This window comes from Lithobates pipiens, unplaced genomic scaffold (assembly GCF_037356315.1).
Source record: "Lithobates pipiens isolate NorthernLeopardFrog02 unplaced genomic scaffold, aLitPip1_a1.2 Scaffold_19, whole genome shotgun sequence".
NCBI lineage: Eukaryota > Metazoa > Chordata > Amphibia > Anura > Ranidae > Lithobates > Lithobates pipiens.
Window position 1 is genome coordinate 597083066 of NW_027507764.1, and position 14330 is coordinate 597097395.

General features: G+C 50.6%; 2 protein-coding genes across 2 annotated transcripts in view; both read left to right on the forward strand.

Annotated features, from left to right (window-relative positions):
* ABCF2 (ATP binding cassette subfamily F member 2) overlaps nucleotides 1–363 on the forward strand; it is a 22684-nt gene extending 22321 nt beyond the window's left edge. Inside the window, 1 exon segment of the mRNA XM_077493677.1 lies at nucleotides 1–363. This exon segment is cut by the window's left edge and continues 114 nt beyond it. Coding sequence (XP_077349803.1) covers nucleotides 1–12 — 12 coding nt within the window. The 3' untranslated portion in view covers nucleotides 13–363.
* Nucleotides 364–2191: 1828 nt separating this feature from the next.
* Nucleotides 2192–14330, forward strand: part of ASB10 (ankyrin repeat and SOCS box containing 10) — a 36655-nt gene continuing 24516 nt past the window's right edge. The window contains exon 1 of the mRNA XM_077493678.1: nucleotides 2192–3800. Within this exon, the coding sequence (XP_077349804.1) occupies nucleotides 3494–3800 (307 nt within the window). The 5' untranslated portion in view covers nucleotides 2192–3493. The remainder of the gene's footprint in view (nucleotides 3801–14330) is intronic.

Here is a 14330-nt window from a genome sequence, read left to right on the forward strand (position 1 = left end):
AAGGGCAACTGAACGAGTGCAGATAGTTTCCGACTTTCCCTCTCCGGCAAGTGTCTCCATAGTCATCAGCTTGAAGAAGCCACCATTGCTGTGGATGGCCACCCCTCGGTGTCACCGGAGAAGGACATTAGTGACGGGGCAGCCAATAGAAGGTTGTCTGTAACGGGCCTCTCAGGAAAGGACGTGGCTAGTATACAGCTTCTGGCTGTGGTGGGCCCAGGGGGTGGAAGGCCTCTCTGACTCCTCCCCTCTGCGCTCTCCTCATCTGATCCCAATTTACATCCTTTGTTTTGTTTATTTTTTTGTTTTTTTAAGCAAATTATTTATCTGTAATTGTAAAGATACAATAAAGAGAGAAACTTCGTTCTGTAACTTCTTATTGGCTGCCGGACTGTCTGGAGGAGGGGCCACGCTTTTCCAATAGATATGAATAGATGAGGGACTCCTAATTTTTGGTAATTTTACTGGAGACCACCTGTGTATAGATTGATTTGCCCCCATAGATGCTGAGGCCTGCCCACCTCCTTATACCCCCTCCCCCAGAGACACTGAGACCTTAACTTCCCTCTTCTATCCCCCCCACAAATGCTGAGGCCTGCCCCCTCCTAATCCCCCTCCCCCAGGGACAGGTAATGAATAAGCGCTAACATTTGTGCGAAATGCGTCTACCTCTTTGTCCCCTGCTCCACCTGTCAACCACTTGTCAGATGAAGCTTCAATAAAAGGATTTTTGTAAGCGCAGCCCTCCGGAATTATTTCTTCATAACACAGACCTAAACCCCACCGCAACCGCTTGAGGCCTGCCCCCGCAAACACTGAGGACAACCCCTCCCCCCCCCCCCTGCACCTGAACTCCCTCCTTATCTCCCCCCCCCCTTTTGCTTGAGGCCTGCCCCCACAGACACAGAGGACAACCCCCTGCTGAGGCCTGAACTCCCTCCTTATTCTCTATTCCCCCCCCCCCCACTTGAGGCTTATCCCCCCTCCCCCAGGGACAGGTAATGAATAAGCGCTAACATTTGTGCGAAATGCGTCTACCTCTTTGTCCCCTGCTCCACCTGTCGACCACTTGTCAGATGAAGCTTCAATAAAAGGATTTTTGTAAGCGCAGCCCTCCGGAATTATTTCTTCATAACACAGACCTAAACCCCACCGCAACCGCTTGAGGCCTGCCCCCGCAGACACTGAGGACAACCCCTCCCCCCCCCCCCCCTGCACCTGAACTCCCTCCTTATCCCCCCCCTTTGCTTGAGGCCTGCCCCCACAGACACAGAGGGCAACCCCCTGCGCAGATGCTGAGGCCTATTCCCACCCCCCCCCACTTGAGGCCTATCCCCCTCCCCCAGGGACAGGTAATGAATAAGCGCTAACATTTGCGCGAAAATTCCTCTACCTTTTTGTCCCCTGCTCCATATGTCAACCACTTGTCATATGAAGCTTCAATAAAAGGATTTTTGGAAGTGCAGCCCTCAAATTATTTCTTCATGACAGACTTAAACACCCCCGCAAACGCTCGATGCCTGCCCCCGCAGACACTGAGGACAACCACCCCCCCCCCCCCCCCCCGGCAGATACAGGCCTTCCCTTCCCCCCATGAGGGTCTGCAGCAAATGTGGAGCTTGTTGGTGTCAGCGTTCTTTGAGCTGTTCCCTCCGGGGGATATTTAGAATCCATTTGGTATGAAATGAGGCAGAAAATTGTTTTTTAAACATTCTGAGGAGGAGACATCTGGAGATTATGGGGGATCTTCATCTGATCTCCAGGCAGCAAGTTCCCTTCATCCACCTCTTTACCTTCCCGAGGATTATCCTCCCTTCTGATATAATAGACCTGAAATGGTGATAATCATTCTTCAGAGGTTGTCTACATTCCTCAGTCACGGTTCTAGGAGTGAATGTGGTGCTTCCTGGGAATGGTTCAGTCTGGACCCTTTTCTTCACCAGTGGCACATTTTTCCTGTTGCTGGAGTCGGCTTACTCCCAGCCTTGTATTACGACAATTGGCAGTCAAGGAAATGTGGCATTTGAGAGATGCTGTTCCTGACCCCTTCTATAAGGTGGAATTGTTCAGTGTAGCCTGTCCTGGAAGATGGTGACCTCTGTATGTGAGCAGAGGGAGTGTTGTGAGCGTGTGCGGGGGACGCCATGACACAGGACATTCCTGGGATATTTATAACCTGGAGCAATGCACACTGAGGAGCTGACCGGGCTGGAGGCCGGACACTGAGCTGTGATCAACACAACCAGAGACCATAGAGACGGCACAGTCACCGGGGTGTAAGTGGGACTCAGTTGTGGAGGTGGCAATAGTGTTGAGCGGCCAGGAATTTGTAACAGAGGATAGACAGGTGTGACTAGTGTCAGGACAGAGGATAGACGGGTGTGACTAGTGTCAGGACAGAGGATAGACGGGTGTGACTAGTGTCAGGACAGAGGGATAGACGGGTGTGACTAGTGTCAGGACAGAGGATAGACGGGTGTGACTAGTGTCAGGACAGAGGGATAGACGGGTGTGACTAGTGTCAGGACAGAGGATAGACGGGTGTGACTAGTGTCAGGACAGAGGGATAGACGGGTGTGACTAGTGTCAGGACAAAGGGATAGACGGGTGTGACTAGTGTCAGGACAGAGGGTAGACGGGTGTGACTAGTGGCGTGCAGAGGATAGACGGGTGTGACTAGTGTCAGGACAGAGGGATAGACGGGTGTGACTAGTGTCAGGACAGAGGGTAGACGGGTGTGACTAGTGTCAGGACAAAGGGTAGACGGGTGTGACTAGTGGCGTACAGAGGATAGACGGGTGTGACTAGTGGCGTGCAGAGGATAGAAGGGTGTGACTAGTGTCAGGACAGAGGGATAGACGGGTGTGACTAGTGTCAGGACGGAGGATAGACAGGTGTGACTAGTGTCAGGACGGAGGATAGACGGGTGTGACTAGTGTCAGGACGGAGGATAGACGGGTGTGACTAGTGTCAGGACGGAGGATAGACGGGTGTGACTAGTGTCAGGACGGAGGATAGACGGGTGTGACTAGTGTCAGGACGGAGGATAGACGGGTGTGACTAGTGTCAGGACGGAGGACAGACGGGTGTGACTAGTGTCAGGACAGAGGGATAGACGGGTGTGACTAGTGTCAGGACAGAGGGTAGACGGGTGTGACTAGTGTCAGGACAGAGGGTAGACGGGTGTGACTAGTGTCAGGACAGAGGGTAGACGGGTGTGACTAGTGTCAGGACAGAGGGACAGACGGGTGTGACTAGTGTCAGGACAGAGGGTAGACGGGTGTGACTAGTGTCAGGACAAAGGGTAGACGGGTGTGACTAGTGTCAGGATAGACTGGTGTGACTATTGTCAGGACAGAGGATAGACGGGTGTGACTAGTGACCAGACATGGTGTGAAGAGTGACCAGGAAGATCCATAGTGAACATATTCACACTTTGGTGAGATCTGGGTGGGTTGGGTAAGAAGTGACCACTTTCTGAAGCCCCCCCATAATGTCGCTCTCTTTCCCCTTCTCGAGTGGAGCTTTACGTTCTCTGCAGCTGGAGGCGGAGGAGCAGGAAAGGTGGGAGAAAAGGAAAAAACTTTGTAGGGTATCTGTGAGGCCCTCGGTGAATGCTCACCGTGTATTAGTGAAAGCTCCTCCCCAACTGACCTCGGTGTGTACTGACCCCCTCTTCCACCAAGCCATCTTCACTGGTGACCTGGCCACCTTGCAAGTCTACATGGAGACAAAGACCTTTGCCAATGTCCTCATTCCTTCCAGGAATCACGACCTCCGCTGGGACTGCCAGCAAGCTGGTGAGTGACAGAGAGATGGAGGAGATCTGTACGATTTGTTGTTGGGGGGGGGGGGGGGGTTGTACTGGTGCATGTTGTATGCTTGTGGGTGTAGCTATCTGTATAGTTTGCTGTAGGGGAATGTACAGTTAAGTGTAGGGAGCTGTACGGTTAGGTGGAGGGGCTTTGTGGTTGGATGTAGGGGGCTGTACGGATGGATGTAGGGGGCTGTACGGATGGATGTAGGGGGCTGTACGGATGGATGTAGGGGGCTGTACGGATGGATGTAGGGGGCTGTACGGATGGATGTAGGGGGCTGTACGGTTGGATGTAGGGGGCTGTACGGTTGGATGTAGGGGGCTGTACGGTTGGATGTAGGGGGCTGTACGGTTGGATGTAGGGGGCTGTACGGTTGGATGTAGGGGGCTGTACGGTTGGATGTAGGGGGCTGTACGGTTGGATGTAGGGGGCTGTACGGATGGATGTAGGGGGCTGTACGGTTGGATGTAGGGGGCTGTATGGTTGGATGTAGGGGCTGTATAGTTTGCTGTAGGGAACTGTACGTTTGGGTGTGGATGTTGGGGGCTGTACGGTTGGATGTAGGGAGCTGTACGGTTGGATGTAGGGGGCTGTACGGTTGGATGTAGGGGGCTGTACGGTTAGGTGGAGGGGCTTTGTGGTTGGATGTAGGAGCTGTACATTTGGGTGTGGATGTTGGGGGTTGTGCTTTCACCACCTAACATACACATGCTGCATATTCATAGTCTCCACTCACTTCATGGGTCTGAGGAACACAAATTGGTGACATGAGGACTGTTCCCGAGGATTCCAGTGTAAATTTGTGTCAGGGATATGATGATATTCGTAGACCTTGGGTTTTAGGTTGCTACTTTCAGGACACTGGCAAAAGCTTTGCTGGCCACCCACCAGGCATACCCTAAAACCCCACCCCACTCGTAGTCTTAGGTGATGGACCTCTTCTACCATATGGAGAAGTTTTCCATGCTTAACCAGTTTTCATTATTTTCCCTTCATCATATGAATTTTCCATTCCTCTGGGTACCAGACCTGAGGGTTCAGTTTATGGCCCTCAAAAGGGTGCAAAAAAGAGTTTTTTATAAACACTACCACCTCGTTTTCTTCTCTCAAACCAGCCGACATTTGCCCAAGAACAGATTTCCAGACTGACCCGAATCCTCTCTTGTTGGAGGAAGTGGTTGTTCCGGTCCCTCTAGAGGACGGCTTCAAAGGTTTCTATTCAAACCTGTTCATGGTTTGAAAACCCAACAGGGGTATTTGTCTTGTCTTGAAAACAAAAAAATCCCTAAACAAGTACCCTTGTGTTCCAAAGTTTAGTATGGAATCCCCATGTTCTGTTGTTGTCCCTCTGAGACGAGAGGAATATTTGGCATCCGTAGAGATTCAAGTTGCCTACTTACATATTCCCATGTACCTACCTCATCAGCTGTTCTTTGCACTTTCAATTTGTCGCTCTGCAATTTGGCTAATCCTCTGTGCCGGGGGTAATCACAAAGTTACTTGCCCACGTCAGGTCACAAGGTACCTAGACAAGCTTCTTCTCCAGCTGGATAATCCACCTTCCATCCTTCAGTCTGCCCCCCCCCCCCCCCCCCCAGCCTTTCCTTCATTTAGGAATGCTTCTTCCTAGACCCGGACCAGGCAAAACTTTATTTTTACTGGCACACAAAGCTAGTTTCCCTAAGATCCTATGCTCAGACCTTCAGATCAAAGAGACATCCATGAGGGTCTCGGGCCTTATGGTGGCCTCATTCAAGGCTTTACCTTTCGCTCAGTTCCAATCAAGGCTTCTTCGACACAAACTCCTTCTCTCAGTATTCCTGTGCTTCTCTCCAGTCAGCAAACTCTGTAGCTTGGTGGAAACTCGCTCTGCACCACTTCACCCCCACCCCTTTCTTCGGGGACACCTGATCAAGATGCAGCAGTGGCTTATACCAGTGGTCTTCAACCCTGTCCTCAGGGCCCACTAACAGGACAGGTTTGTAAGATAACTGAAATACATCACAGGTGATATGATGTGCCGCTCAGTGATTGCCGTATTCTAGTCTGCATCTCCTCAAGGTAATACATAAAACCCGGCCTGTTAGTGGGCCCTGAGGACAGGGTTGATGACCACTGGCTTGTACAATCATGAAGGGGGTACCAGGAGTCGGGTAAGTAGGTCTGATTCTGCCCTAGGTGGATCTTGGTTAGGGTTCACATTTCGGGAGTAGGCAGTTGGCAGGCAGATTTCCTCAGCCATCACCAGAGAGAAAGATCCCGACTTCTGGGGCCACCAGATGTGGACAACTTGGCTTCCATTTTCAACAAGTTACCATTTGTGAGCAGCACCAAGGATCTTCTAGAACTGGCGCTGAATGCTTTGATAATTCTCCGGACTCCATTCAGACTAATAACGGGAATGTTTGCCTTAGCTGTAAAAATCCTTTTCTTGCCATTCATCACTGAAAAAAAATGACAATAACCCCCCCCCCCCAGACATATCTCCTCCCAGGCAGGTCCCATGATGTACTCCAAGAAAAGGATTTTACATCTAAACCAAAAATCTCATATTCTTCATTATCACAGGACATCCTCATGATGGAGATGTCCTAAAGCAATGGGCAGCACAGCAACAAGCCATCAGGCCGCCAATAGCTGAAACCACAATAGGTCAGAACCACACACATCTACCCGTAAGACCCTCCGCCCAAATGCGTAAGACCCTCCGCCCAAATGTTACGTCCTCTGATCCTCACACCTCCACCTGCTAGAACTTAGTAAAGGACTGGAGATCGGCCAGTAACCCTTCATTCCCTTCATTCCCTTCCTTGCCAATAATACTTGCCCGGTCTTCTCCTCTGCGCGGGCCGATACCCTCTCACCTCTATACAAATATTACAGCAGATGTCTACTTCTTATAACCTGTTACCAGCACTATTCTTCTAATCCGATGGACAATAACAACATAACATATAACCACCAATCAATACAGTTTCATTTTCGGGGAGTAAAATACTTCAGGTTCCCTTTATCCCAGAGAAATAATGTTTTTTCCCAGATCAGGCCCAGATATTACAGTTGTTGAGTTGGGACCAGGGGCGGATCCAGGGGGGGAGGGGCAACAGGGGAATTGCCCCCTCCAAGAATACGGCCAGCGGGTGCCAGCGCGGCTGGTTCCGCGGGTGACTGCGCTGAGTGGACGGGTGAAGGGGGGGGGGGCAGCTGGGCGGCTTAGGAGGGCTGCTGGCCAATCAGGAACCAGTGGGCAGGGGAGCAGGGAGATGACATCATCTCTCACTGCCCTGCATCCCTCCGGTTCCGCCCTCACTGTGCGGGAAGCTGTGTGCAGCAGAGAGAAAGTGACAGAGTAGGTGACAATCCGCAATGCGTGGCAGGCTGTGTGGCAGGTGACGTGGCAAGTGACAATCAGCAATGTGTGGCAAGTGACAATCAGCAATGTGTGGCAGGTGACGTGGCAAGTGACAATCAGCAATGTGTGGCAAGTGATGTGGCAAGTGACAATCAGCAATGTGTGGCAGGCTACGTGGCAAGTGACAATCAGCAAAGTGTGGCAGGTGACGTGGCAAGTGACAATCAGCAATGTGTGGCAAGTGACGTGGCAAGTGACAATCAGCAATGTGTGGCAGGTGACGTGGCAAGTGACAATCAGCAATGTGTGGCAAGTGACAATCAGCAAAGTGTGGCAGGTGACGTGGCAAGTGACAATCAGCAATGTGTGGCAAGTGACGTGGCAAGTGACAATCAGCAATGTGTGGCAAGTGACGTGGCAAGTGACAATCCGCAATGTGTGGCAGGCTACGTGACAATCTGCAATGTGTGGCAAGTGACAATCAGCAAAGTGTGGCAGGTGACGTGGCAAGTGACAATCAGCAATGTGTGGCAAGTGACGTGGCAAGTGACAATCAGCAATGTGTGGCAGGTGACGTGGCAAGTGACAATCAGCAATGTGTGGCAAGTGACAATCAGCAAAGTGTGGCAGGTGACGTGGCAAGTGACAATCAGCAATGTGTGGCAAGTGACGTGGCAAGTGACAATCAGCAATGTGTGGCAAGTGACGTGGCAAGTGACAATCAGCAATGTGTGGCAGGTGACGTGGCAAGTGACAATCAGCAATGTGTGGCAAGTGATGTGGCAAGTGACAATCAGCAATGTGTGGCAGGCTACGTGGCAAGTGACAATCAGCAAAGTGTGGCAGGTGACGTGGCAAGTGACAATCAGCAATGTGTGGCAAGTGACGTGGCAAGTGACAATCAGCAATGTGTGGCAGGTGACGTGGCAAGTGACAATCAGCAATGTGTGGCAAGTGACAATCAGCAAAGTGTGGCAGGTGACGTGGCAAGTGACAATCAGCAATGTGTGGCAAGTGACGTGGCAAGTGACAATCAGCAATGTGTGGCAAGTGACGTGGCAAGTGACAATCCGCAATGTGTGGCAGGCTACGTGACAATCTGCAATGTGTGGCAAGTGACAATCAGCAAAGTGTGGCAGGTGACGTGGCAAGTGACAATCAGCAATGTGTGGCAAGTGACGTGGCAAGTGACAATCAGCAATGTGTGGCAGGTGACGTGGCAAGTGACAATCAGCAATGTGTGGCAAGTGACAATCAGCAAAGTGTGGCAGGTGACGTGGCAAGTGACAATCAGCAATGTGTGGCAAGTGACGTGGCAAGTGACAATCAGCAATGTGTGGCAAGTGACGTGGCAAGTGACAATCAGCAATGTGTGGCAGGTGACGTGGCAAGTGACAATCAGCAATGTGTGGCAAGTGATGTGGCAAGTGACAATCAGCAATGTGTGGCAGGCTACGTGGCAAGTGACAATCAGCAAAGTGTGGCAGGTGACGTGGCAAGCGACAATCAGCAATGTGTGGCAAGTGACGTGGCAAGTGACAATCAGCAATGTGTGGCAGGTGACGTGGCAAGTGACAATCAGCAATGTGTGGCAAGTGACAATCAGCAAAGTGTGGCAAGTGACGTGGCAAGTGACAATCAGCAATGTGTGGCAAGTGACGTGGCAAGTGACAATCAGCAATGTGTGGCAAGTGACGTGGCAAGTGACAATCCGCAATGTGTGGCAGGCTACGTGACAATCTGCAATGTGTGGCAAGTGACAATCAGCAAAGTGTGGCAGGTGACGTGGCAAGTGACAATCAGCAATGTGTGGCAAGTGACGTGGCAAGTGACAATCAGCAATGTGTGGCAGGTGACGTGGCAAGTGACAATCAGCAATGTGTGGCAAGTGACAATCAGCAAAGTGTGGCAGGTGACGTGGCAAGTGACAATCAGCAATGTGTGGCAAGTGACGTGGCAAGTGACAATCAGCAATGTGTGGCAAGTGACGTGGCAAGTGACAATCAGCAATGTGTGGCAGGTGACGTGGCAAGTGACAATCAGCAATGTGTGGCAAGTGATGTGGCAAGTGACAATCAGCAATGTGTGGCAGGCTACGTGGCAAGTGACAATCAGCAAAGTGTGGCAGGTGACGTGGCAAGTGACAATCAGCAATGTGTGGCAAGTGACGTGGCAAGTGACAATCAGCAATGTGTGGCAGGTGACGTGGCAAGTGACAATCAGCAATGTGTGGCAAGTGATGTGGCAAGTGACAATCAGCAATGTGTGGCAGGTGACGTGGCAAGTGACAATCAGCAATGTGTGGCAAGTGACAATCAGCAAAGTGTGGCAGGTGACGTGGCAAGTGACAATCAGCAATGTGTGGCAAGTGACGTGGCAAGTGACAATCAGCAATGTGTGGCAAGTGACGTGGCAAGTGACAATCCGCAATGTGTGGCAGGCTACGTGACAATCTGCAATGTGTGGCAGGCTACGTGGCAAGTGGCAATCCGCAATGTGTGGCAGGTGATGTGGCAAGTAACAATCCACATTTGGTGGCAGGCGACATGGCAAATGACACCCTCAGGGCTCCCACTGATTCTGCATTATGGTGAGTTGAACCATTTCATTTTATATTACAATGTATTAATAGAAATAATACACTTCAATCATCCTGACACCATAACAACCATGGTGCCGTAATGATTGAAGCGCAAATACCAGCCATTTCCCATATAAATTGCCCCCAAAAAAACATATTTTATAGCAGTGCCCCTCCCGAGATTAGACTCTGGATCCGCCCCTGGTTGGGACCAGGGCCCATTTGTGGAGGTGCAGAATCCACATGAACCTCTCTATTGTGCTCATCATCTGAAGCACAACGGGCAGTTTTTGGAAGGTTTCTGAAGGACCCTGCTAGCCAATAAAACAACCGCAAAATTCAAAAGCAGTGTTGTTTTCTTCTGTGGTTCCATTTATGAGGGCAATTTTGTGGTTCCATAGACTTGCTGCATGTATACCATAATGTGAAACTTCTATCGAGGTCCGTGGCAAATCAAAGCTAGCTTCAGCAGCCTGCCACACAGTACAGAGTGGTCGTCTTTCTGGAAGTTGACAGCCAAGACTTGACAAAGTAATGCAAAGGTAAACCTGCCCTGTATGGAGGACCATTACATAGACCACAGAGCCCAGAGGCACAAGTAACCCTGAGCAGCATTTTTTAGGAGGAATGAAATGGCACGTGGCAGTGGTCAGGGTTGGTGGTCTGGGCCGATGGTACGCGATCGGTATTCTTAGTGGATGGTTAGGGTCGGTGGTCTTTTTGGACACCATTGTGCATTTTTTAGGGTAGGGACCCCAGGGGAGCGGTTTTGGTATTAGGACCAATGGCTGTGGTCAGACCTTCCTGCTTGTACATATTCCACCATCGATCCAAAATATCAGCAGGTGACTTGTGTCCCAGCTCCAACCTCCAGAGATTATAACCTTACAGCATTGGGTCTTAAGCTGGAACTCCATGGGCAAAAACTTCCCCCAGAGTTGGAGTTGAATCCATCCCAGAATGTTCTTACCTCTGAGATCTAAAAACCATCATCACTGGTGTCAGAGGCCGTGCGCTGGTTCTGGGTAGATGAGTGATCAGCGAGGGAAAGGAAATACAATGTGCTGCACGGCATGGATTATTGACCTCTGGAATGTGGCGATAGCTTGGTGAGGATACATTGTTGCTAATGATGGACATCATCCATGTCACAAGATTGCGTATGGAGCCGACATTTTAGCACACATGATGCTTCAGTGCAGCAAGACTGACCCCCAGATACACGCCCTAACACTAAGCCTTGCCTGAAAGAGGACCTGTCATGACACCAATATCAGAGCTGCCATTACTGGCTTATCCTCGTCCTTCCTTCACAACTTGGTGAACCGAAACAAATATCCAACCAGGGAAGTGCAGGAACACCCCATGTTCTCATACATCTTCCTAGTGAGGACGGGATGGGGATGACAGTCTGGTGGCTCCCATACCTGACATGTGAATTTCCTGACAATAGACAGAATCCTATGGCAGATATCCTAAGCCTAACCAAACCAATGACACAACCCACTCCTTAGGGACTGAACTGCACTGGTCCTTCACACTGGTCCTCCCCTATGGTCCCCTACACTGGTCCTCCCCACTTGTCCTCCCCTATGGTCCCCTACACTGGTCCTCCCTACTTGTTCTCCACACTGGTCCTCCACTATGGTCCCCTAAACTGGTCCTCCCTACTTGTTCTCCATACTGGTCTTCCACTATGGTCCCCTACACTGGTCCTCCCCACTTGTCCTCTGTTATGGTCCCCTACACTGGTCCTCCACTATGGTCCCCTACACTGGTCCTCCCTACTTGTTCTCCATACTGGTCTTCCACTATGGTCCCCTACACTGGTCCTCCCCACTTGTCCTCTGTTATGGTCCCCTACACTGGTCCTCCCCACTTGTCCTCTGTTATGGTCCCCTACACTGGTCCTCCCTACTTGTTCTCCACACTGGTCTTCCACTATGGTCCCCTACACTGGCCCCCCCCCACTTGTCCTCCGCTATGGTCCCCTACACTGGTCCTCCACTATGGTCCCCTACACTGGTCCTCCCTACTTGTTCTCCATACTGGTCTTCCACTATGGTCCCCTACACTGGTCCTCCCCACTTGTCCTCTGTTATGGTCCCCTACACTGGTCCTCCCCACTTGTCCTCCACACTGGTTCTCCACTATGGTCCCCTACACTGGTCCCCCCCACTTGTCCTCCACACTGGTCCTCCACTATGGTTCCCTACACTGGTCCTCCCTACTTGTTCTCCAAACTGGTCTTCCACTATGGTCCCCTACACTGGTCCTCCCCACTTGTCCTCTGTTATGGTCCCCTACACTGGTCCTCCCCACTTGTCCTCTGTTATGGTCCCCTACACTGGTCCTCCCTACTTGTTCTCCACACTGGTCTTCCACTATGGTCCCCTACACTGGCCCCCCCCACTTGTCCTCCGCTATGGTCCCCTACACTGGTCCTCCACTATGGTCCCCTACACTGGTCCTCCCTACTTGTTCTCCACACTGGTCTTCCACTATGGTCCCCTACACTGGCCCCCCCCACTTGTCCTCCGCTATGGTCCCCTACACTGGTCCTCCACTATGGTCCCCTACACTGGTCCCCCCCACTTGTCCTCCACACTGGTCCTCCACTATGGTTCCCTACACTGGTCCTCCCTACTTGTTCTCCATACTGGTCCTCCACTATGGTCCTCCCACAGCCTCCTGTGTATGATGAGTGAGGATCGGTGGATGGGAGGGAATTCATTGCAGAGACTCAGCCATGGAGTCAGTGTGCAGAGTTGGCTGTGTATTTGTGTCTCCCGGAATAGCCTGCTCAGGTCCTGGCTCTGAGTCCGGCCTCCAAATAGGAGACATGACACCGGATTTATATATAGACGCTGATATGGAAAGTCACAGACACTGCGGGCTGGATAGAGACACGGATCACTCATATCCCCGGGACACGGTAACCACACAATTCATAGCGGACATCGCTTCACAAATGGAAAGAACTTCGTACATTCCATGATATACACCGATCAGCCATAACATTATGATTACCAGAACAGCCCTGACCTGCCCGGCCATGGACCACACTGGACCTGTGACGGTACGCAGTGGTGTCTGGCACCCAACCGTCACTAGCAGATCCTTTAAGTCCTATGAGTTGGGAGGTGGTGGCCTCCGTGGACCAGACGTGGATTTGCAGCACATCTCACAGAAGCTCATTTGAATTGAGATCTGGAGATTTTGGAGGACAAGTCAACATCTCCAACTCATCGTTGTGTTCCTCAAACCATTCTTCAGCCATGTTTGCAGTGTGCCAGGGCACATTATCCTGCTGAAAGAGGCCACTGCCCTCAGGGAATACCCTTTCCATGAAGCGATGGACGTGGTCAGCAAAAATGGTTAGGTAGGTGGCACATGCCAACTGAGATCCACATGAATGGCGGGAGCCATTCCCAGCAGAACATTGCCCAAAGCATCACACAGCCCCCGCCATCTTGTCTTCTTCTCAGTACACAGCCTGGTGCCATCTCTTCCCCCCGGTAAGTGGCACCCCCGGCCATCCACGTGTCTCATGGGAGGAGGCCACCTTCTTTCATTGCTCCATGCTCCAGTTCTGAGGTTCAGGCGCCCATTGGAGGCGTTTTTTTTTTGTTTGTGGACACGGTCAGCATGGGCACCCTGACCACTCTATACAGCCCCACATGCAACAGACTGTGATGCCCATTTTTTTCTCCTTTCAACACATCAATGTCTTGGACCACATGTTCACTTGCTGTCTAATATAGCCCACTGACTTTCAGATGCCAATGTAAGGAGATAACCGATGTTATTCACTTACCTATCAATTGTCAGAATGTTATGGCTCTTCGACGTATATACCGGACCCCACACCTACATTCCATGTTATATATACCGGACCCCACACCTACATTCCATGTTATATATACCGGACCCCACACCTACATTCCATGTTATATATACCGGACCCCACACCTACATTCCATGTTATATATACCGGACCCCACACCTACATTCCATGTTATATATACCGGACCCCACACCTACATTCCATGTTATATATACCGGACCCCACACCTACATTCCATGTTATATATACCGGACCCCACACCTACATTCCATGTTATATATACCGGACCCCACACCTACATTCCATGTTATATATACCGGACCCCACACCTACATTCCATGTTATATATACCGGACCCCACACCTACATTCCATGTTATATATACCGGACCCCACACCTACATTCCATGTTATATATACTGGTCTCTGCACCACATCGCGATGCATTCATCCCACTCCACACCAGACTTGTGCACAACGGAAAATTTCATTTAGTTTCGATATCATTCGTAAAATACATCATTTCGTTCTGTTATATTCGTTTTGTTACGTTAATTCGTTTTCGGATAATTGGTTATTTCTGTAGAGTGTCGATATCCGTTATACTGAATCTGGAATCATGTCCAATTCATTCGTTATATGCGCTATCATTTCTTTCGTATTCATTGAAATTTGACGTTTATGTATATATATATATATATATTGGTGATAATGATTCGTAGTTTGGAAAGTC